The sequence below is a fragment of the Haliotis rubra genome, unplaced genomic scaffold (genome assembly GCF_003918875.1).
Source record: "Haliotis rubra isolate DU_JTF1 unplaced genomic scaffold, ASM391887v1 Scf550, whole genome shotgun sequence".
NCBI classification, from domain to species: Eukaryota; Metazoa; Mollusca; class Gastropoda; order Lepetellida; family Haliotidae; genus Haliotis; species Haliotis rubra.
The window spans coordinates 348,947-372,447 of record NW_025767247.1 but is presented as its reverse complement, the minus strand read 5'-3'; the positions used below and the strand labels follow the sequence as shown (position 1 = coordinate 372,447).

Here is a 23,501-nt window from a genome sequence, read left to right as displayed (position 1 = left end):
GTATGTTTTAAATACTGAAACAGAATGTGCTGAACCAGAACGAACAATAACGGCTATTGTGGTTGTCATTATGCTCTGTATAACCCTGGCAAGGTTGTTTGTTGATAAACATAACATTTTGTTACTCAACCGACACGAGTGCACGACGGGTATATAGAAAACGAGTTTTGTTTTATGTATGCTCTACTACAATGGTATGGTCATAAACAGTGTATATTCAAATGTTGACATTATACGCGTCGGAAATTTATGATCATTGTACCTGATACTTAAGCCACACAGCTTCACCAACAATCAGCTCACACCGTCTACACACAGCTTCACCAACAATCAGGACACACCGTCTACACACGGCTTCACCAACAATCAGCTAACACCGTCTACACACAGCTTCACCAACAATCAACTCACACCTTCTACACACAGCTTCACCAACAATCAGCTCACACCATCTACACACAGCTTCACCAACAATCAGCACACACCGTCTACACACAGGTTCACCAACAATCAGCTAACACCGTATACACAGCTCCACCAACAATCAGCTCACACCGTCTACACACAGCTTCACAAACAATCAGCACACACCTTCTACACACAGCTTCACCAACAATCAGCACACACCTTCTACACACAGCTTCACTAACAATCAGCATACACCTTCTACACACAGCTTCACCAACAATCAGCTCACACCGTCTACACACAGCTTCACCAACAATCAGCATACACCGTCTACACACAGCTTCACCAACAATCAGGACACACCGTCTACAGACAGCTTCACCAACAATCAGGACACACTGTCTACACACACCTTCACGTACAATCAGCTCAAACCGTCTACACACAGCTTCACCAACAATCAGCTCAAACCGTCTACACACAGCTTCACCAACAATCAGCATACACTGTCTATACACAGCTTCACGAACAATCAGGACACACCGTCTACACACAGCTTCACCAACAATCAGCATACACCGTCTACACACAGCTTCACCAGCAATCAGCATACACCGTCTACACACAGCTTCACCAACAATCAGCATACACCGTCTATACACAGCTTCACCAACAATCAGGACACACCGTCTACACGCAGCTTCACCAACAATCAGCATACACCGTCTACACTCAGTTTCACGAACAATCAGGACACACCGTCTACACACAGCTTCACCAACAATCAGCATACACCGTCTACACTCAGCTTCACGAACAATCAGGACACACCGTATTCAGGAGGCAGTATTCAGTATGTCTATGTTGTTATCCCAGTGTTCAGGTGGCAGTATTCAGCATATCGATGTTGTTATCCGAGTATTCAGGTGGCAGTATTCAGCATATCGATGTTGTTATCCGAGTATTCAGGTGGCAGTATTCAGCATATCGATGTTGTTATCCGAGTATTCAGGTGGCAGTATTCAGCATATCGATGTTGTTATCCGAGTATTCAGGTGGCAGTATTCAGCAAATCGATGTTGTTATCTGAGTGTTCAGGTAGCAGTATTCAGCATATCGATGTTGTTATCCCAGTGTTCAGGTGGCAGTAATCAGCATATCGATGTTGTTATCCGAGTATTCAGGTGGCAGTATTCAGCATATCGATGTTGTTATCCGAGTATTCAGGTGGCAGTATTCAGCATATCGATGTTGTTATCCGAGTATTCAGGTGGCAGTATTCAGCAAATCGATGCAAATCGATGTTGTTATCCCAGTGTTCAGGGTGGCAGTATTCAGCATATCGATGTTGTTATCCGAGTGTTCAGGTGGCAGTAATCAGCATATCGATGTTGTTATCCGAGTATTCAGGTGGCAGTATTCAGCATATCGATGTTGTTATCCGAGTATTCAGGTGGCAGTATTCAGCATATCGATGTTGTTATCCGAGTGTTCAGGTAGCAGTATTCAGCATATCGATGTTGTTATCCCGGTGTTCAGGTGGCAGTATTCAGCATATCGATGTTGTTATCCGAGTGTTCAGGTGGCAGTATTCAGCATATCGATGTTGTTATCCCAGTGTTCAGGTGGCAGTATTCAGCATATCGATGTTATTATCTGAGTATTGAGGTGGCAGTATTCAACATGTCTCAGTATGAAATACCAACAGTATTGCCATGTTTTGAATACCAACAAGTGGATGTGATGACAGCAATATTTTTAGGATGTGATGAGTATCTACATTTTCAGGATGCGACGAATATCACTTTTGAGTTAGCGTGATCATTTAGAACTATGGAACATTCCAGGATGTCAATGGCCGCTGGTGTTGCTGTAACGTGCATTTCGTCGTTTACTATGTGGTTTCTGCAGCACGGACGTTGTGGGGGTTTGTCACTCACTCACTCACTCCAGAAAACTGACTACAGTATTGTCAACAAGAACGATGTTCTTGTGAAACTAGCATTTATTCATAAAACGAAAATAATATAATTTTCACGAACACTTCTAACCACATAAACGTGTTCCACAATGCTGTACTCTCTTGTGTTTGTGAGTTGTTGACAACACTGTCAGGTATATAAACGTGTTCCACAATACTTTACTCTCTTGTGTTTGTGAGTTGTTGACAACACTGTCAGGTATATAAACGTGTTCCACAATGTTGTACTCTCTTGTGTTTGTGAGTTGTTGACAACACTGTCAGGTATATAAACGTGTTCCACAATGTTGTACTCTCTTGTGTTTGTGAGTTGTTGACAACACTGTCAGGTATATAAACGTGTTCCACAATGTTGTACTCTCTTGTGTTTGTGAGTTGTTGACAACACTGTCAGGTATATAAACGTGTTCCACAATGTTGTACTCTCTTGTGTTTGTGAGTTGTTGACAACACTGTCAGGTATATAAACGTGTTCCACAATACTTTACTCTCTTGTGTTTGTGAGTTGTTGACAACACTGTCAGGTATATAAACGTGTTCCACAATACTTTACTCTCTTGTGTTTGTGAGTTGTTGACAACACTGTCAGGTATATAAACGTGTTCCACAATACTGTACTCTCTTGTGTTTGTGAGTTGTTGACAACACTGTCAGGTATATAAACGTGTTCCACAATACTTTACTCTCTTGTGTTTGTGAGTTGTTGACAACACTGTCAGGTATATAAACGTGTTCCACAATACTGTACTCTCTTGTGTTTGTGACTATAGCAAATGTCCGCCAGTGCTCCTGTATGTTCCCTCTTAAACAACTGGTCCCATTCATGTAAACATCACATAGAGCATGCTAAACAACTGGTCCCCTTCATGTAAACATCACATAGAGCATGTTAAACAACTGGTCCCCTTCATGTAAACATCACATAGAGCATGTTAAACAACTGGTCCCCTCCATGTAAACATCACATAGAGCATGTTAAACAACTGGTCCCCTTCATGTAAACATCACATAGAGCATGTTAAACAACTGGTCCCCTTCATGTAAACATCACATAGAGCATGTTAAACAACTGGTCCCCTCCATGTAAACATCACATAGAGCATGTTAAACAACTGGTCCCCTTCATGTAAACATCACATAGAGCATGTTAAACAACTGGTCCCCTCCATGTAAACATCAGATAGAACATGTTAAGCAAATGGTCCCTGTCATGTAACCATCAGATAGAACATGTTAAACAACTGGTTCACGTGATGTGAACACAACATAGAATTGTTAAAACAACTGGTCCCCGTCATGCGAACACCACATCAATGTTCTTCAACACACATCTTCAGTAGTTCAGCCAGCTTGTCAGTGACCTCAATGTTCTTCAACACACATCTTCAGTAGTTCAGCCAGCTTGTCAGTGACCTCAATGTTCTTCAACACACATCTTCAGTAGTTCAGCCAGCTTGTCAGTGACCTCAATGTTCTTCAACACACATCTTCAGTAGTTCAGCCAGCTTGTCAGTGACCTCAATGTTCTTCAACACACATCTTCAGTAGTTCAGCCAGCTTGTCAGTGACCTCAATGTTCTTCAACACACATCTTCAGTAGTTCAGCCAGCTTGTCAGTGACCTCAATGTTCTTCAACACACATCTTCAGTAGTTCAGCCAGCTTGTCAGTGACCTCAATGTCGGCCCCTGATACGAGCGTGACCTCAATGTCCGACTCTTCCGGTGTGTCCACGTAGAACACCATCCACAGAGGGGTCGAGGTGTCCATGCCGTCCACGCTCACCAGCGTCTTCCTCGCAGGCAGGTCGAGCACGTGCAACTGCTTCTTGGTGCCGTCAAGGAGGAAGCCAAGGTCAAGGATAAGCTCCACTTCTGGTTGATTCAAGCCAATTGGAATGTCAGCTTTAAGCTCTCCGTCTTTTCGTAACTTGAGACATAACTGGCTGTGAACATGACAGTCGCTAAGGTTCAAGCTGAAGCCACAGGGCTGTGCAAACCCAGCATCCACAGGCCTCGGCGTTACTGCAGCTTCAAATATCATACTGTTGTCAGCGGACGCTGTCTTGATCTTTGCTCTGACTGTTGTCTGCCAGAGCTGAAGACCGTCTCCTCCCAGCGTGGGGCACACTAGGGCTCGTCGGCCCACCTTTAGCCTACATCCCGTATCCGACCCTGATGTTGGCTTCTGGAGCTTCCGGTTGACAAAAACTCCCTCTGGTGTAGTAGAGCAATCACGTGATAAACATATTGCATCAAACCGAAGCCGAGGACCTGGAAGAGACACAAGGTGATGTCAAGGTGAACAGCTTACAACAAAGGAAGACAGCAATCAGTAACATCATATCTGTTACAACATATCAAGATATGTTATAGCCCTGAGGTATATCATTATTATTATTATTATTGGTGCTCCACTTACAGTGTATTGCTGCTGGCCTTGTGTCGATTTTCACGTCGTCAAGGACGATAACTCTGTCACCAAGGAGGCCTGAAAAACATGTGACGTTAACATATGTTATATTTGGGATTACACTTTCTTAGTACAGTATTTTTCTAGTATTTTTTTTAGTTGAGCCCCATCCGAGATTCGAACTCACACCCTCAGAGTCAGCCGCCTAACCCGCTCAGCTACCGCGACTTCCACAAAAATGGAAGTTGGACAACTGGTAGTCAAGACTGCGGGCTTTGTGTGCCCCTCTGATAAGTGTTAATTGGCACGGCTCCCACGGCCGAGAGCTATGATTACACAATACCATTTAGAAAGCGGCTTAGGCGGCTGACTTTGTGTGCTGGCGATTAGGTGCCTGACTCTGAGGGTGTGAGTTCGAATCCTGGATGGGACTCAACTAAAAACAGTACTAGAGTTTGTACTTTTCTAAGAAAGCGTAATCCCAATTATAACATATGTTACATTTGACCACTTTCTAAATAGCATTGTGTAATCATAGCTTTCGACCGTGGGAGCTGTAGTATTCTCAATGACTTGTACAGCCTATATTATCTCTGTGATTACTTTATGTGTATCACGTGACTTGTGTACTATGTTAGAATAAAGCAGGTGATTGGAATTACTCGCATGTCGATCGTGTTGTCCCTTGTGTGTGTTGACGAAGAGAGCCCATGAAAATACTACAGGAGCCGTGCCAATTAACACATATTAGAGGGGCACACAAAACCCGCAGTCTAGACTACCAGTTGTCCGACTTCCATTTTTGTGGAAGTCGCGGTGGCTCAGCGGGTAAGGCGGCTGACTTTGTGTGCTGGCGATTAGGGTGTGAGTTCGAATCCCGGATGGGGCTCAACTAAAAAAGTACTAGAATTTGTACTTTACTAAGAAAGTGTAATCCCAAATGTAACATATGTTACATTTGACCACTTTCTAAATAGCATTGTGTAATCATGTGACGTTAAACTGGCTTATATCACAGAGCGAGCTCGACGTCAGTTAGCTGTGTGACAGAGCGTCCGTCACACATCGTCACATCACTCCGCTCACACATATAACGTCGCATCACACCAAAGGAGTTAAGTGTTCTTATTTCAAGTACACGGTTTTGGGCCGGTGCATGTCTTCGGTTTACCCTACAGATCACTTGATGACCCCGACACTGTCTGAAACATACGGTTACCTTGTTACCTAAAGAATTACCTGATGCATGAACAACGCTTTAATGCCCCACTGCAACACACAGTTCCGTTGACCTTACTGGGTTATCGGGTGCACATCACTTGACGAGCCTGTACAAACTCGGCACACAGCGAGACATCAACAGGATACGTGAACTTGCGTAACAATGTCGGTTAGTATCCTGTATTTGGTCTGGTTCACGTCAACAGGATACGTCAAGATACGTCACTATGTTAGTGGCTGTGTCCAATATGTTCAACTTAACATCAACAAGATGCGTCAAGATACGTCACTATGTTAGTGGCTGTGTCCAATATGTTCAGCTTAACATCAACAAGATACGTCAAGATACGTCACTACGTTAGTGACTGTGTCCAAAATGTTCAGCTTAACATCAACAAGATACGTCAAGATACGTCACAGTGCTACTTGGTGTATCCAAAATGTTCAGCTTCACATCAACAACAAGATACGTCACAGTGTTAGTTGACGTATCCGATTTGTTCAGCTTCACATCAACAAGATACGTCAAGATACGTCACAGTGCTACTTGGTGTATCCAAAATGTTCAGCTTCACATCAACAACAAGATACGTCACAGTGTTAGTTGACGTATCCAATATGTTCAGCTTCACATCAACAACATACGTCTAGATACGTCACAGTGTTTGTTGACGCATCCAATATGTTCAGCTTCAGCGGTGTGCGCAGTGTGCAGTGTAGAGAGGGTTTGTAGGTTTGTTGGGCAAGTGTGGGGTCGAGGGTGGTGGGGCAAGTGTAGGGGTGGTACATGCTGACCCTCAATGATGAACATGAACCCAAGCCTCCCATTACAGATACACTGAGTGACAGTGGTAGTAAGTGGTAGTAAGTGGTAGAGTGAGTGAGTGACCCCATATTGCAATGTTCCGCTGTTTCAACATGACACAGCAGATAGGGTGCAGCCAGCTGATAGAGACGGGATGTTCCGCCGTTTTAACGCGACACGACCGATAGGGTGAAGCCAAATGATTGAGACTGGTCGTTCCGCTGTTTTAACGTGACACAGCCGATAGGGTGCAGCCAGCTGATAGAGACGGGAAGTTCCGCTGTTTTAACGTGACACAGCCGATAGGGTGCAGCCAGCTGATAGAGACGGGATGTTCCGCTGTTTTAACGTGACACAGCCGATAGGGTGCAGCCAGGTGATTGGGACGGGATGTTCCGCTGTTTTAACGTGACACGACCGATAGGATGCATCCAAATGATTGGGACTGGATGTTCCGCTTTTTTGTACGCGACACAGCCGATAGGGTGCAGCCAGGTGATTGGGACGGGATGTTCCGCTGTTTTAACGCGACACGACCGATAGGGTGCAGCCAGCTGATAGAGACGGGATGTTCCGCCGTTTTAACGTGACACGGCCGATAGGGTGCAGCCAGCTGATAGAGACGGGATGTTCCGCTGTTATAACGGCCGATAGGGTGCAGCCAGCTGATAGAGACGGGATGTTCAGCTGTTATAACGGCCGATAGGGTGCAGCCAGCTGATAGAGACGGGATGTTCCGCTGTTTTAACGCGACACGACCGATAGGGTGCAGCCAGCTGATAGAGACGGGATGTTCCGCTGTTATAACGGCCGATAGGGTGCAGCCAGCTGATAGAGACGGGATGTTCCAGCTGTTTTATAACGGCCGATAGGGTGCAGCCAGCTGATAGAGACGGGATGTTCCGCTGTTATAACGGCCGATAGGGTGCAGCCAGCTGATAGAGACGGGATGTTCAGCTGTTATAACGGCCGATAGGGTGCAGCCAGCTGATAGAGACGGGATGTTCCGCTGTTATAACGCGACACAGGCGATAGGGTGCAGCCAGCTGATAGAGACGGGATGTTCCGCTGTTTTAACGTGACACGGCCGATAGGGTGCAGCCAGCTGATAGAGACGGGATGTTCCGCTGTTTTAACGGCCGATAGGGTGCAGCCAGCTGATAGAGACGGGATGTTCCGCTGTTTTAACGCGACACGACCGATAGGGTGCAGCCAGCTGATAGAGACGGGATGTTCCGCTGTTATAACGGCCGATAGGGTGCAGCCAGCTGATAGAGACGGGATGTTCCGCTATTTTAACGCGACACGACCGATAGGGTGCAGCCAGCTGATAGAGACGGGATGTTCCGCTGTTTTAACGCGACACGACCGATAGGGTGCAGCCAGGTGATAGAGACGGGATGTCCCGCTGTTTTAACATGACACGACCGATAGGGTGCAGCCAGGTGATTGGGACGGGATGTTCCGCTGTTATAACGCGACACAGCAGATAGGGTGCAGCCATCTGATAGAGACGGGAAGTTCCGCTGTTTTAACGCGACACAGCCGATAGGGTGCAGCCAGCTGATAGAGACGGGAAGTTCCGCTGTTATAACGCGACACGACCGATAGGGTGCAGCCAGCTGATAGAGACGGGATGTTCCGCTGTTTTAACGCGACACACTCGATAGGGTGCAGCCAGGTGATAGAGGCGGGATGTTCCGCTGTTTTAACGCGACACAGCCGATAGGGTGCAGCCAAATGATTGGGACGGGATGTTCCGCTGTTTTAAAGCGACACGACCCATACATGGGATGTTCCATAGGGTGCAGCCAAATGATTGAGACGGGATGTTCCGCCGTTTTAACGTGACACAGCCTAAAGGGTGCAGCCAAATGATTGAGATGGGATGTTCCGCTGTTTTAACGTGACACAGCCGATAGGGTGCAGCCAAAGGGTTGATACGGGGTGTGACCTTTTCTAACTCAGACCCTCACAGAAATAACGTCAGCTCGGAACACGACTTGTGATGGACATGCAGCGTTCAGCGCACAGCAGTAGTTAGTAGTCAGTAGTCAGTAGTCAGTAGGCAGTAGGCAGTAGGCAGTAGGGAAAGTCATGCTACTTACTGTTCACGTGGACGGGCTGTCTCTCGTCACCCAGGTGGCCGAACACAGTCACGTGACTCTGAAGATTCTTGGCTGGAAGAGAAAGGCATATCAGATAACATGGCGACTTTGGGACATCCTATTCCCTTTATATCGTATCCTTGCATTCTTCTGTAAGTACTGATTCATGTGGACCCAGATATACACTGACGGAAAAGATAACTGCTTCATGTCAAGTTCAGTAAAATGTAGGCATTGTGAGGCGTTCTAGAGGGAGGGCAGGATGCAGGACACCCTGGCTCGAGAAGATGGTGGATGTACGGAGCACGGTGTAAGTGTTGTTTCAGCGTGATACTCCCACGCGTGTGTTTCTCAGTGTGAACCCCACAGTTATGTTGCAGGCATTAGGTGCTCATAACAACATTGTGTGAGACGGAGAAAAGCGATTACGCAATGTACGGACTGTTGAAAATCCACGTGGAAACAGTTATGGCGCCATACCAAATTTTAAGGTTCACATAGACACAGTATCATCTGTTTGTGGACGTTACTTGAGAAGGGCTGCTCTCCACGTGTGACGTCACGTGAACAAGATGGTTGGTGAATCATTGGACTATACGAAATTGGCACATTTTAACAACCTTGACAATCAACTGCTTCACACCAGTCAGTGGTAGAACCGTATGACAATCAATTGCTTCACACCAGTCAGTGGTGGAACCGTATGACAATCAATTGCTTCACACCAGTCAGTGGTAGAACCGTATGACAATCAACTGCTTCACACCAGTCAGTGGTAGAACCGTATGACAATCAATTGCTTCACACCAGTCAGTGGTAGAACCGTATGCAGAGGGTTGAGGAGATCAACTCCGACGTCCAATAATATTGTTCTTCCCACGTCACCGTCAGGCACACCTGACTTGGTGTGGACAGCATTTGTGGTTCATTGGGCGTCTTCGACAGCTCTGATGGTCGTGCAAAGTTCTACAGGCGTCAAGGAGAATGTTTACACACAGTGATCAAGTGGTCTTGGAAGAGTCACGTGACTTGAACACAAGGTGAAGACCCCATGTTGAAGTTCGTGCGACATCGTGCAGGGTAAGTCCCGGAGCAGACATTCACCCCCACAGACCAAGTCTGTAATGAGATGAAACGATGCTGGACCAGACCCAGCTCGTAACGTTATGTCATATGGGTTGGTTGGTTGGTTGGTTGGTTGGTTGGTTGGTGGGTGGGTTAATGCCGCTACTAGTATCTGAAAATATTCGATTCTGCAATTTAGAAATGTGGGTTCTTTTTTTTTATTATCGAGTTTCTTTAATTCGTAGTTGCAGCCCGCCTGTATCAACGCAAATGGTGGTTACACTCAACACTGTAGTCGTTCACCCTTCACTTATGGCTTGTGGATCTGTCTCTGTTATAGTTCATGACAACACATTGATCAGACGAATGACAAAACAGATTTGTTATTCCAAACCATAACATTTAAACGATTGTATAAAGAGCACAGGTAGTTTCTTTCTGTACACAGGAAACTGTGCTGTAATTGTAAGTGTGTACAGAAAACTGAATGGGTAAGTAAACTATTTATACTTACTACATGTACCTGCACATGACGACGGGCCACGTTCATATAATAGCTTCTATGTAACAATGAAGATTGTTCTCGCCAAGAGGGTATGGCGATTGTTCTCGCCAAGGGGGCATGGCGATTGTTCTCGCCAAGGGGGCATGGCGATTGTTCTCGCCAAGGGGACATGGCGATTGTTCTCGCCAATCGAACATGAAACAAGTTGACATGAAGATCAGTGCATGGTGTATTTCGTTGCAGTCGTATCATGTTCGGTGAACTACGACCTGATGTACTCGATAAAGTCGACTGGTCGATGCTAACCAGGGACTGACGTGATGAACCCTGGGTCACTGGGTAGTCAACCCAGTCACGGTTCCTACCTCCGATCTATTATGTCACCTCGCCGGCCGTTCTGTATTATCTATATCATCACAACATACCATCAACCTTGACTACCACCACACAGTATTCATCACTACTCGCGATCACCTTCAGCCTGGGGTAGCCTAGTGGTTACAACGTTCGCTCGTCACTTCGAAAACCCGGGTTCGATCCCCCACGTGGATACAATGTTCGAAGCCCCTTCTGATATTGCTGGAATATTGCTGAAAGTGGCGTAAAACCAAACTCACTCACTCACTCTCTTTCAGCATCACCTCAACAACAAAAGATATCGGGCTGTTGAATATTACTGATCCATTACAACATCCTAACAGAAAATATACAAAAAAAACTCTCAAATGTGAACACGTTTTGTACTCAATTACAAAGTTTCACTTCGCGACATCTGTCTACGACAAGCAACGATTCAAATTTACCTTCTCGATGGGCGGCGGGTTGAACATACAGAGTCTGGGCCTCCGAGTTGAGCTGGTCTTTCATGAAGGTGACTGTCTTTATCTCCCCTGTGTTCTGAATGAGCTTGTCCACATCACGTGCAAAGGCCGGGTCGAATCCCAAACCCTTTCTCTCCCAGTCATCTGCTTCCGGCTCCTCGTCAATGATCCCATCCAGAACTCGCTTCACCTGGGAAAACAACTGAAGCGACTCAATCTCGTCCGCCTTGGAACGCACGTGCCTGATGTACTCGGCGGCTGACGCAACACGTGATATCAGTGACTTTGTTTCGTCTAGACGTCTGTCAATGGCTGTACTGTGAACCTCATGTCTCGTGTCTGTCTCAGTCATCAACATGGCCTTTCTCTGCTTTAAACTCTCAACAAGAGCATCAAATGTAGATGCAACCTGTCTCTTCGCAGCCGTCTTGGAAGTGTTGAGAATCTTCTTCTTTTTGGTCATGGTCTCGACGTCAGCGCCTAGTGACTTAATTCTCTCATCCAGCGAGGTCAGCACGGAGTCTGCCTGGGACGCCCTCTCGTGGCAGATGTCGTCCAGGGACACGATGGTGTGACCATTGACTTCCTTGTGCTCCACCACAGTGCACGACACACAGATGGCCTTGTCACACTTCCGGCAGTAGAACTGAAGGGGGTGGAGCTTGTGTTGCCCACAGTGATGGCTGGTGCCGAAAGTCAGGATTGACTGGTTCCTTAGTTCCTGGAAACTGACGGTAGTGTGATCACGTGTCACCCCGTTCCTTCTATGGGCACTAAGACAATCCTCACACAGGAACAAACCACAGTCCTTGCAGCGAGCCACAGCTTGGTTGTCATCAGGACAGCCGGTGCAGGGGAACTTGTGGCCCTTCTGAACCTTGACGTAATCCACCATCTTCAGCATGACGCGTTCAAGGGGGAAACTCTCCACCCCCTCTGTCACAGAATGGCTGGTCCTGCATAAGGGGCAGTCGATGCAGTTGCTGCCTCCACGGGAGATGATGTCGGTGATGCAGGTGGAACAGACGGAGGAGACGCAGCACGACATCAGTCTCGGAGTCCGATCATCGCTGTCAAACACGTAGGAGCAGACAGGACACTCCATAACTGCCTCCTGCATGTCCCCGACCTTCAGATACTCCGCCATGACAGGCCTGAAACACGGAGGGAGAAGTGGAGTGAGAGGCGACGTCATAGGGAGAAGGTGAGATGATGACGTCACAGGGAGAAGGTGGGAGGGCGACGTCACAGGAGGAAGGTGAGTGAGAGGCGACGTCACAGGGAGAAGGTGAGTCAGATGGTGACGTCACAGGGAGAAGGTGAGTGAGGGGCGACGTCACAGGGATAAAGTGAGAGGGGCAACGTACAGGAAGAAGGTGAGAGGGTGACGTCACAGGGAGAAGGTGAGAGGGCGACGTCACAGGGAGAAGGTGAGTTAGAGGTGACGTAATGGTGAGAAGGTGAATGACACGTCACAGGGAGAAGGTGAGAGGTGAGTCACAGGGATAAGGTGACGTCACAGGGGTGATAAACAGGTGAGGTGAGGGGCACACGTCACAGGAGAAGGTGAATGAGGGTGACGTCACAGGGAGAAGGTGAGTGAGAGGTGACGACAGGGAGAAGGTGAGAGTGGCAGGGAAGAAGAAAGGTGAGAGGGGTGACGTCACAGGGAGAAGGTGAGTCACAGGGAGAGAAGGTGAGTGAGGGGCGACGTCACAGGGAGAGAGGTGAAAGGTGAGGGGCGACGTCACACAGGAGAAAGGTGAGTGAGAGGGTGACGTCACAGGGATAAGAAGGTGAGGAGGAGGGGTGACGTCATAGGAGAGACAGGGTGAGACAGGTGAGAGGTGAGAGGCAGGTGACGTCACAGGAGGAAGGTGAATGAGGGGTGACGTCACAGGGAGAAGGTGAGTGAGGGGTGACGTCACAGGGAGAAGGTGAGTGAGAGGTGACGTCACAGGGAGAAGGTGAGAGTGGCAACGTACAGGAAGAAGGTGAGAGGGGTGACGTCACAGGGAGAAGGTGAATGAGGGGTGAGTCACAGGGAGAAAGTGGTCACAGGGAGAAGGTGAGTGAGGGGCGACGTCACAGGGAGAAGGTGAGTGAGAGGCGACGTCAGGGAGAAGGTGAGAGAATGACGTCACAGGGAAGGTGAGTGAGGGGCGACGTCACAGGGAGAACGAGTCACAGGGATAAGGTGAGATGGGCAACATTACAGGAAGAAGGTGAGAGGGGTGACGTCACAGGGAGAAAGGTGAATGAGGGGTGACGTCACAGGGAGAAGAGTGGGTCACGTCCCAGGGAGAAGCGGTGAATGAGGGACGTCACAGGGAAAGGTAAGTCAGATGGTGACGTCACAGGGATAAGGTGAGAGGGGCAACGTACAGGAAGAAGGTGAGAGGGGTGACGTCACAGGGAGAAGGTGAATGAGGGGTGACGTCACAGGGAGGTGAGTGAGAGGTGACGTCACAGGGAGAAGGTGAGTGAGGGACGTCATAGGGAGAAGGTGAAGAGAATGACGTCACAGGGGAGAAGGTGGGAGGGCGACGTCACAGGAGGAAGGTGAGTGGGGGCGACGTCACATGAGTCAGATGGTGACGTCACAGGATAAGGTGAGAGGGGCAACGTACAGAAAGAAGGTGAAATACGTCACAGGTGAGAAGGTGAGAGGGGCGACGTCACAGGGTTTGATGAGGGGTGACGTCACAGGGAGAAGGTGAGTGAGAGGTGACGTCACAGGGAGAAGGTGATAACAAGGTGGGGTGACGTCACAGGGAGAAGGTGAGTGAGAGGCGACGTCATGGGAGAAGGTGAGAGAATGACGTCACAGGAGAAGGTGGGAGGGCGACGTCTGGAGGAAGGTGAGTGAGGGGCGATTAACAGGGAGAAGATGAGTCAGATGATATTGATAGGGAGAAAGTGAATGAGGGTCTGACGTCAGGGGAGAAGGATAGTCAGATGGTGACGTCATTAAGGTCGTGGTGAGTTAGAGGTGACGTCACAGGAAGAGCGTGAGTGCAAGAAGTGCCGTGATGGAATAACGTCAGCGATGGATAAATTGATGGTATTAGGTGTGTGGTGGAGTGATATAGTGATAAAAGTGGCAATTAAGTTGAGTCGAGTTGGGTTTTACGTCACATCGGCATTATTCCAGCCATAAAGTGACGAGTAACACTGGTCATTAAGTGTCTGATGGAGTGATATATTGATAACACTGGTCATTAAGTGTCTGATGGAGTGATACCTTGATAACACTGGTCATTAAGTGTCTGATGGAGTGATATATTGATAACACGGTAATTAAGTGTCTGATGGAGTGATATATTGATAACACTGGTATATATATTGGTGAAGCTGGTAATTATGTGAGTGGTGTAGTGATATATTGATGGAGCTGGTAATTATGTGAGTGGTGTAGTGATACACTGATGAAGCTGGTAATTATTTGAGTGGTGTAGTGATACATTGATGGAGCTGGTTATTATGTGAGTGGTGTAGTGATACATTGATGGAGCTGGTAATTATGTGAGTGGTGTAGTGATATATTGATGAAGCTGGTAATTATGTGAGTGGTGTATCGATACATTGATGGAGCTGGTAATTATGTGAGTGGTGTAGTGATATATTGTTGAAGCTGGTAATAAAGTGAGTGGTGTAGTGATATATTGATGAAGCTGGTAATTATGTGAGGTGATAACACCAGTGATTATGTGAGGAATGAATTAAGGTAGAAGTACATTGCAAGTTATTACGTGGCATCTATTTGTTAAGAAAGCATTTATCTTTTATGTTTCCATACCAAAGAAATAGCATATGCCACGCCCACTAGCGGACTTCTGGCGAGGCGTGTTTGGCTATGCATGGTACAAATATTATAGATTAATGATACCTTCCACTTTTAGTGACTTATTTTGATATGTCACTCTCATGATCATTCCATTGTTTATATAATACTTTACACATCTCAAGAGTTCAACGCATTTTTACAACTACATTTATCTGCCCGACTGCAGTGTTTGTCGCCGGCTACGTAGCAATGCCCGATGCAACATCTACGGCGAAAGATAAAATATGCTTTTATGACAAAACGTCTCAAGCCTTTCAGAGCCATTGAAGTTGAACGTGAACTGTCCAAACTACAACACATACCCGACAAAAGATTCAGAACAACTAAGAGGACTGACGTCGATCCAAAGCAACGAAAACAACACCAGATGGGATGTTGAAATGTTCCACTGTGGCTAATAATATGATAACTCAGCCTGCAATGGCGATATATGCTCATATACAACAAAGGATAATTGGAAAAGCAGTCCATTATCTAGACCTCATTTGACAGGCAAAACTGTCATCCAACGACACGCTCTGTGGCCCAAGGGAGACAACTCATTTCTTTCCGTTTTTCTATCAGCTGCTCAGTGGACTTGTCCATGCCTACATCTATATATCTTGATAACAACAATAGTGAGTAGGTCTGTGTGGGAGGGATATATCGATAACAATAGGGATGGCGTCTGTGTTGGAAATCCAGTGCGGACAATATACATGTCTGGAAACACCGAAATACTGGCAGCTACTTTAGATTCAAGCGCTGTGACAGGTCACTTCAGTCAACAATCACGATGCTTCGTGATGTCCGGAGGGTACTGTCTCAGGACCTGTTACTTCTGCTACTGCTACTGCTACTGCTACTGCAACTGCAATAGTTACTGCAACAGCTACTGCTACTTCTACCGCAACAGCTACTGCAACAGCTACTGCTACTTCTACCGCAACAGCTACTGCTACTTCTGCCGCAACAGCTACTGCAACTGCCACCTCTGCTGGCACTCCATCGCCCACTCCACTACAATTTTGAGCATTAATTGTGTGTTTTAACATAATCGATCGTTTCAGATAATCAGAACGATTGCTGGCGTCAGCTGAGGCCACACAACTTTCACCCCAACATTCCCTATATAACCAGAACAATTACCAGGCCCTGCGATTGGTAACACCATGACTGTCTCCCCGGGTCTGTGTAGGTCACCCCGACAGTCAATATATAACCAGAACGATTACCAGGCCCTGCGATTGGTAACACCATGACTGTCTCCCCGGGTCTGTGTAGGTCACCACAACATTCCCTATATAACCAGAACAATTACCAGGCCCTGCGATTGGTAACACCATGACTGTCTTCCCGGGTCTGTGTAGGTCACCCCGACAGTCAATATATAACCAGAACGATTACCAGGCCCTGCGATTGGTAACACAATAACTGTCACCCCGGGTCTGTGTAGGTCACCCCGGGTCTGTGTAGGTGACCCCGGACAGACATCGCGATAGCACTAATGTATTGATCTAATGTTAATTAAGAACTATGTTTCAGTCTGAATATGGTTACACTTGATCAGTTTGATTCATCTCTGCATACTGTTGATACAACCTCGTGGTCTGCTATATCGACAATGCATCTCCGTCTTCATTCCCACACTTACAGCAGTCAGACGATTACATGCTTGCCACTTACTAAAGTGCTGCGGGTGAAATAATTGAGGTGGTATATACCGATAAGATATAGGCTATAATTCAGGTGGTATAAACCGATAAGATATAGGCTATAATTGAGGTGGTATAAACCGATAAAATATAGGCTATAATTGAGGTGGTATATACCGATAAGATATAGGCTATAATTGAGGTGGTATAAACCGATAAGATATAGGCTATACTTGAGGTGGTATAAACCGATAAGATATAGGCTATAATTCAGGTGGTATATACCGATAAGATATAGGCTATAATTGAGGTGGTATAAACCGATAAGATATAGGCTATAATTGAGGTGGTATATACCGATAAGATATAGGCTATAATTCAGGTGGATAAGATATATACCGATAAGATATAGGCTATATAACCGATGAATTACCGAGATATAGGTGGTATATACCGATAAGATATAGGCTGTAATTGAGGTGGTATAACTATAAATGAGGTGGTATATACCGATAAGATATAGGCTAATTGAAAGATATAGGCTAGAGGTGGTATAAACCGATGATAAGATATAGGCTATAATTGAGGTGGTATAATGGAGGTGGTATATACCGATAAGATATAGGCTATAATTGAGGTGGGTATATAAGATATAGGCCGATAAGATATAGGCTATAATTGAGGTGGTATAAACCGATAAGATATAGGCTAGAGATAAGATGGTATAATAAGATGAGGTGGTATAAACCGATAAACCGATATATAGGCTATAATTAAACCGATAATAAGATATAGGCTAGGTGGTATAAACCGATAAGATATAGGCTATAATTGAGGTGGGTATATAACCGATAAGATATAGGCTATAATTCAGGTGGTATATACCGATAAGATATAGGCTATAATTGAGGTGGTATATACCGATAAGATATAGGCTATAATTCAGGTGGTATAAACCGATAAGATATAGGCTGTAATTGAGGTGGTATAACCGATAAGATATAGGCTATAAATGAGGTGGTATAAACCGATAAGATATAGGCTATAATTGAGGTGGTATATACCGATGAGATATAGGCTATAATTCAGGTGGTATAAACCGATAAGATATAGGCTATAATTCAGGTGGTATATACCGATGAGATATAGGCTATAATTCAGGTGGTATAAACCGATAAGATATAGGCTATAATTGAGGTGGTATATACCGATAAGATATAGGCTATAATTGAGGTGGTATATACCGATAAGATATAGGCTATAATTCAGGTGGTATATACCGATAAGATATAGGCTATAATTGAGGTGGTATAAACCGATAAGATATAGGCTGTAATTGAGGTGGTATAACCGATAAGATATAGGCTATAATTGAGGTGGTATAAACCGATAAGATATAGGCTATAACTGAGGTGGTATAAACCGATAAGATATAGGCTATAATTGTCCACACTCTCTGTTGTGCTCAAGTTCTGTGTTGATAGAAGAGACCAAGTGCGACAAGTTAGATTCCCCGTTGCTATTTACGAGGAGAAGAAGGCTCAAGAAGATTGCCCGTTGTTGTGAGGACGGGTCTGTTCGCAAGGTGAGAGGTGCAGGGTTTCGTCTGTTGCTGTCTTGTCATACAACATCTCCCCCACCAACCTATCCAGTAACCACACGATCCACACAAAAAACAAAACAACACAAAACAAAAACAAACAAAAACCCAACCACCCCTTTTCACCCCAACCCCAACAGTACACTGGTCCTCCATGCTTACCCCAACATTTTCGTCAAGAAACCGGGAAATTCATTCAGGCGAATACAGTGTCCTAAATGTTCAGGCTGGAAAGGTGAAGCAAATATAGGTCTCAACCTGACAGTAGACTGGATGTATTTAAGAGGAATAAAACACCCAAGCACACCTCAACCACATCATCTACACCACACAGGTGTAGGAATAAAACACCCAAGCACACCTCAACCACATCATCTACACCACACAGGTGTAGGAATAAAACACCCAAGCATACCTCAACCACATCATCTACACCACACAGGTGTAGGAATAAAACACCCAAGCACACCTCAACCACATCATCTACACCACACACAAGAAGAGGGCTTCATTCAACACTGTGAACTATAAAAAAAAATAATACTGTCGGAAATAGAAGAAAACCTGTATTTTCTCATTTATCTCTACAATTTATATAGTTGATATGTGAAAGTGTGAAATATCTGTTAAACTAAGTTCGGTCTAACTACAGTCTCAGTGGTAGAGAGATAGGAAACGGAGAAAAAGGACTTTACTGAGGGGAAATTAGTGCAGAAATGAGCAATGCGGGTTTTTTCTAAGTCCAAAAAGTATTTGGAACAGACCATGGCTTTATGCAAATTAGTGTGCGTCGATATTGGACCCCGGGGCATGTTGGACCTCGTCAGCTGATCGCATGACGTCACAGTATTATAACTTACTGCGATGTAGTTGTATGGTGTGCACCAAGTGAAGCAGTTAATGGCTTGTTTCCCGAGTAATGAAATGTTGCTTGTCTCTACCAGTGCAGTTGTGTGACAGGCTCTCTAGTAAAGCAGTATTTGTTCCCTTGTGACGCAGTCGGTGAGAAGCGGTTATATCTGAGTCTCTGACCTCAAAGCGATCGTAAATCATTTACAGGAAGGCAGCTGCTATAGTACTGTCGGAAATAGAAAAAAACTGATTTTAGGCTGTTACTCTGTATCCCTAATATTGACACATATATACCAACATGCCCCGGTCCTTGATCAGCTGACAGGGTTCACATATATACCAACATGCCCCGGTCCATGATCAGCTGACAGGGTTCACATATATACCAACATGCCCCAGTCCATGATCAGCTGACAGGGTTCACATATATACCAACATGCCCTGGTCCATGATCAGCTGACAGGGTTCACATATATACCAACATGCCCCAGTCCATGATCAGCTGACAGGGTTCACATATATACCAACATGCCCCGGTCCATGATCAGCTGACAGGGTTCACATATATACCAACATGCCCCGGTCCATGATCAGCTGACGGGTCCACATATATACCAACATGCCCTGGTCCATGATCAGAGCTGACGGGGTCCACTTATATACCAAAATGCCCCGGTCCATGATCAGCTGACAGGGTTCAAATATATACCAACATGCCCCTGTCCATGATCAGCTGACAGGGTTCACATATATACCAACATGCCCCGGTCCATGATCAGCTGACAGGGTTCACATATATACCAACATGCCCCGGTCCATGATCAGCTGACGGGTCCACATATATACCAACATGGCCCGGTCCATGATCAGCTGACGGGGTCAACAGATATACCAACATGCCCCGGTCCATGATCAGCTGACAGGGTTCACATATATACCAACATGCCCCGGTCAATGATCAGCTGACGGGGTCAACAGATATACCAACATGCCCTGGTCCATGATCAGCTGACGGGTCCACATATATACCAACATGGCCCGGTCCATGATCAGCTGACGGGGTCAACAGATATACCAACATGCCCCGGTCCATGATCAGCTGACAGGGTTCACATATATACCAACATGCCCCGGTCCATGATCAGCTGACAGGGTTCACATATATACCAACATGCCCCGGTCCATGATCAGCTGACAGGGTTCACATATATATACCAACATGCCCCGGTCCATGATCAGCTGACAGGGTTCACATATATACCAACATGCCCCGGTCCATGATCAGCTGACGGGTCCACATATATACCAACATGCCCTGGTCCATGATCAGAGCTGATGGGGTCCACATATATACCAAAATGCCCCGGTCCATGATCAGCTGACAGGGTTCAAATATATACCATTATGCCCCGGTCCATGATCAGCTGACAGGGTTCACATATATACCAACATGCCCCGGTCCATGATCAGCTGACAGGGTTCACATATATACCAACATGCCCTGGTCCATGATCAGCTGACGGGTCCACATATATACCAACATGGCCCGGTCCATGATCAGCTGACGGGGTCAACAGATATACCAACATGCCCCGGTCCATGATTAGCTGACAGGGTTCACATATATACCAACATGCCCCGGTCAATGATCAGCTGACGGGGTCAACAGATATACCAACATGCCCTGGTCCATGATCAGCTGACGGGTCCACATATATACCAACATGGCCCGGTCCATGATCAGCTGACGGGGTCAACAGATATACCAACATGCCCCAGTCCATGATCAGCTGACAGGGTTCACATATATACCAACATGCCCCGGTCCATGATCAGCTGACAGGGTTCACATATATACCAACATGCCCCGGTCCATGATCAGCTGACGGGTGAACATATACACCAACATGCCCCGGTCAATGATCAGCTGACGGGTCCACATATATACCAACATGCCCCGGTCCATGATCAGCTGATGGGTCCACATATATACCAACATGCCCCGGTCCATGATCAGCTGACGGGTCCACATATATACCAACATTCCCTGGTCCATGATCAGCTGACGGGTCCACATATATACCAACATGCCCCGGTCCATGATCAGCTGATGGGTCCTCATATACCAACATGCCCTGGTCCATGATCAGAGCTGACGGGGTCCACATATATACCAAAATGCCCCGGTCCATGATCAGCTGACAGGGTTCACATATATACCAACATGCCCTGGTCCATGATCAGCTGACAGGGTTCACATATATACCAACATGCCCCGGTCCATGATCAGAGCTGACGGGGTCCACATATATACCAAAATGCCCCGGTCCATGATCAGCTGACAGGGTTCAAATATATACCAACATGCCCCGGTCCATGATCAGCTGACAGGGTTCACATATATACCAACATGCCCCGGTTCATGATCAGCTGACAGGGTTCACATATATACCAACATGCCCCGGTCCATGATCAGCTGACGGGTCCACATATATACCAACATGGCCCAGTCCATGATCAGCTGACGGGGTCCACAGATATACCAACATGCCCCGGTCCATGATCAGCTAACAGGGTTCACATATATACCAACATGCCCCGGTCCATAATCAGCTGACAGGGTTCACATATATATACCAACATGCCCCGGTCCATGATCAGCTGACGGGTCCACATATACACCAACATGCCCCGGTCCATGATCAGCTGACGGGTGAACATATACACCAACATGCCCCGGTCAATGATCAGCTGATGGGTCCTCTTATATACCAACATGCCCTGGTCGTGATCAGCTGACGGGTCCACATATATACCAACATGCCCCGGTCCATGATCAGCTGACGGGTCCACAGATATACCAACATGCCCCGGTCTGCGATCAGCTGACGGGGTCCACATATATACCAACATGTCGCGGTAACAAACACATTTCGCTGAACACAACCCACATGTTGTTCTGATTCTCTTTAAAAGAATCCATAAAGCTCTACACAGGATTTCCAGCTTACAGGGTGTTTTGTTCACGAAATATGCGATATTAATACAATAACAAATAGGCGTCTATAAATAGATGTATGTCATGTACACAAAGAGAGGGGCGCCAAGTGAATCTACCAGTGAAGGAACATTTCAATACATCAAACAGACTGACCTTGAATTACTCTGCGAGTTTGATCTAGTCAACCCCTTCACGGGTATGTCGGCTGGGGTTTGGACGCTCAAAGACCGTATTAGACTCCCGGGATAGCGGCGTGTTGGCCGACTGTGTCTACCACCCATAGCCGAATGGCAGGTAACTTCAAGGCCGGGTAGCCACCTCACATGCAGCTGTACGTGACGTAGACTCTTACTCTGAGCTGTGCTTGGGGAGGGGATACAGGCCGAACTCACCTGTAGAAAAGAGGTGATACAGGTAGAACTCACCTGTAGACGTTCAGGTGTCACAATGAGGTGTATATTCGGCTAATCCTGTCGTGGTCGGGGGTATAAGTACTTACTGCAGCGTATAACACTAAGCCCGGACACACAAGGCTGATCCCAGCTAAATATATCCCCTGTCTCGACAGGCTTGTTTCAGTTCAGTACAAGGTGAGCTCGCGGGACCGGATTAGCAGTGGCAGGCGATATAAGTCTCTTTATATTTATATATGTATACTCCCAGGCAAAAGTTACTGTGACACACAAACAACAAACAGGAATCAGGGCTAAACTCTCTTTGTCGCGAAAGAAAAGTTATAGAGGAAAGACACATGTTGAAAACTTAGTAATAATCAACAAACGAACATCGTACCTGGGTAATGCAAATACTAACATCGTACCTGGGTAATGCAATTACTAACATCGCACCTGGGTAATGCAAATACTAACATCGTACCTGGGTAATGCAAATACTAACATCGTACCTGGGTAATGCAATTACTAACATCGCACCTGGGTAATGCAATTACTAACATCGCACCTGCGTAATGCAATTACTAACATCGCACCTGGGTAATACAAAAACTAGCATCGGACCTGGGTAATGCAATTACTATCATCGCACCTGAGTAATGCAATTACTATCATCGCACCTGGGTAACGCCATTACTATCATTGCACCTGGGTAATACAAATACTAACATTGCACCTGGGTAATACAAATACTAACATCGCACCTGGGTATGCAAATGAGCCACAAAACAAGAGGGGGAGGTATCACAAGAAAGTTCAAAAGGTCAGTAGCAAGTATGTCCACCTTGTG

The 23,501-nt window shown here is 46.2% G+C and overlaps 1 protein-coding gene across 2 annotated transcripts; it reads right to left on the bottom strand.

Moving 5' to 3' along the window:
- Positions 1 to 2,397: 2,397 nt before the first annotated feature.
- On the bottom strand, positions 2,398 to 22,841 carry LOC124253765 (tripartite motif-containing protein 2-like). 2 transcript variants are annotated; one of them, XM_046687589.1, is made up of 6 exons: positions 22,413 to 22,664; positions 11,308 to 12,479; positions 8,935 to 9,006; positions 4,810 to 4,878; positions 4,063 to 4,661; positions 2,398 to 3,750 (listed from the first exon to the last, which is right to left on the bottom strand). In XM_046687589.1, exons 1-6 carry the CDS (start codon positions 22,538 to 22,540, stop codon positions 3,700 to 3,702), a joined length of 2,091 nt encoding a protein of 696 aa, XP_046543545.1. In that variant the 5' UTR covers positions 22,541 to 22,664; the 3' UTR covers positions 2,398 to 3,699. The 2 variants fall into 2 exon arrangements, with proteins under 2 accessions (XP_046543545.1, XP_046543546.1); XM_046687590.1 differs by lacking the exons at positions 2,398 to 3,750; positions 22,413 to 22,664 and adding an exon at positions 22,685 to 22,841 and having other exon boundaries at positions 3,818 to 4,661.
- Between the last annotated feature and the right edge of the window lie 660 nt (positions 22,842 to 23,501).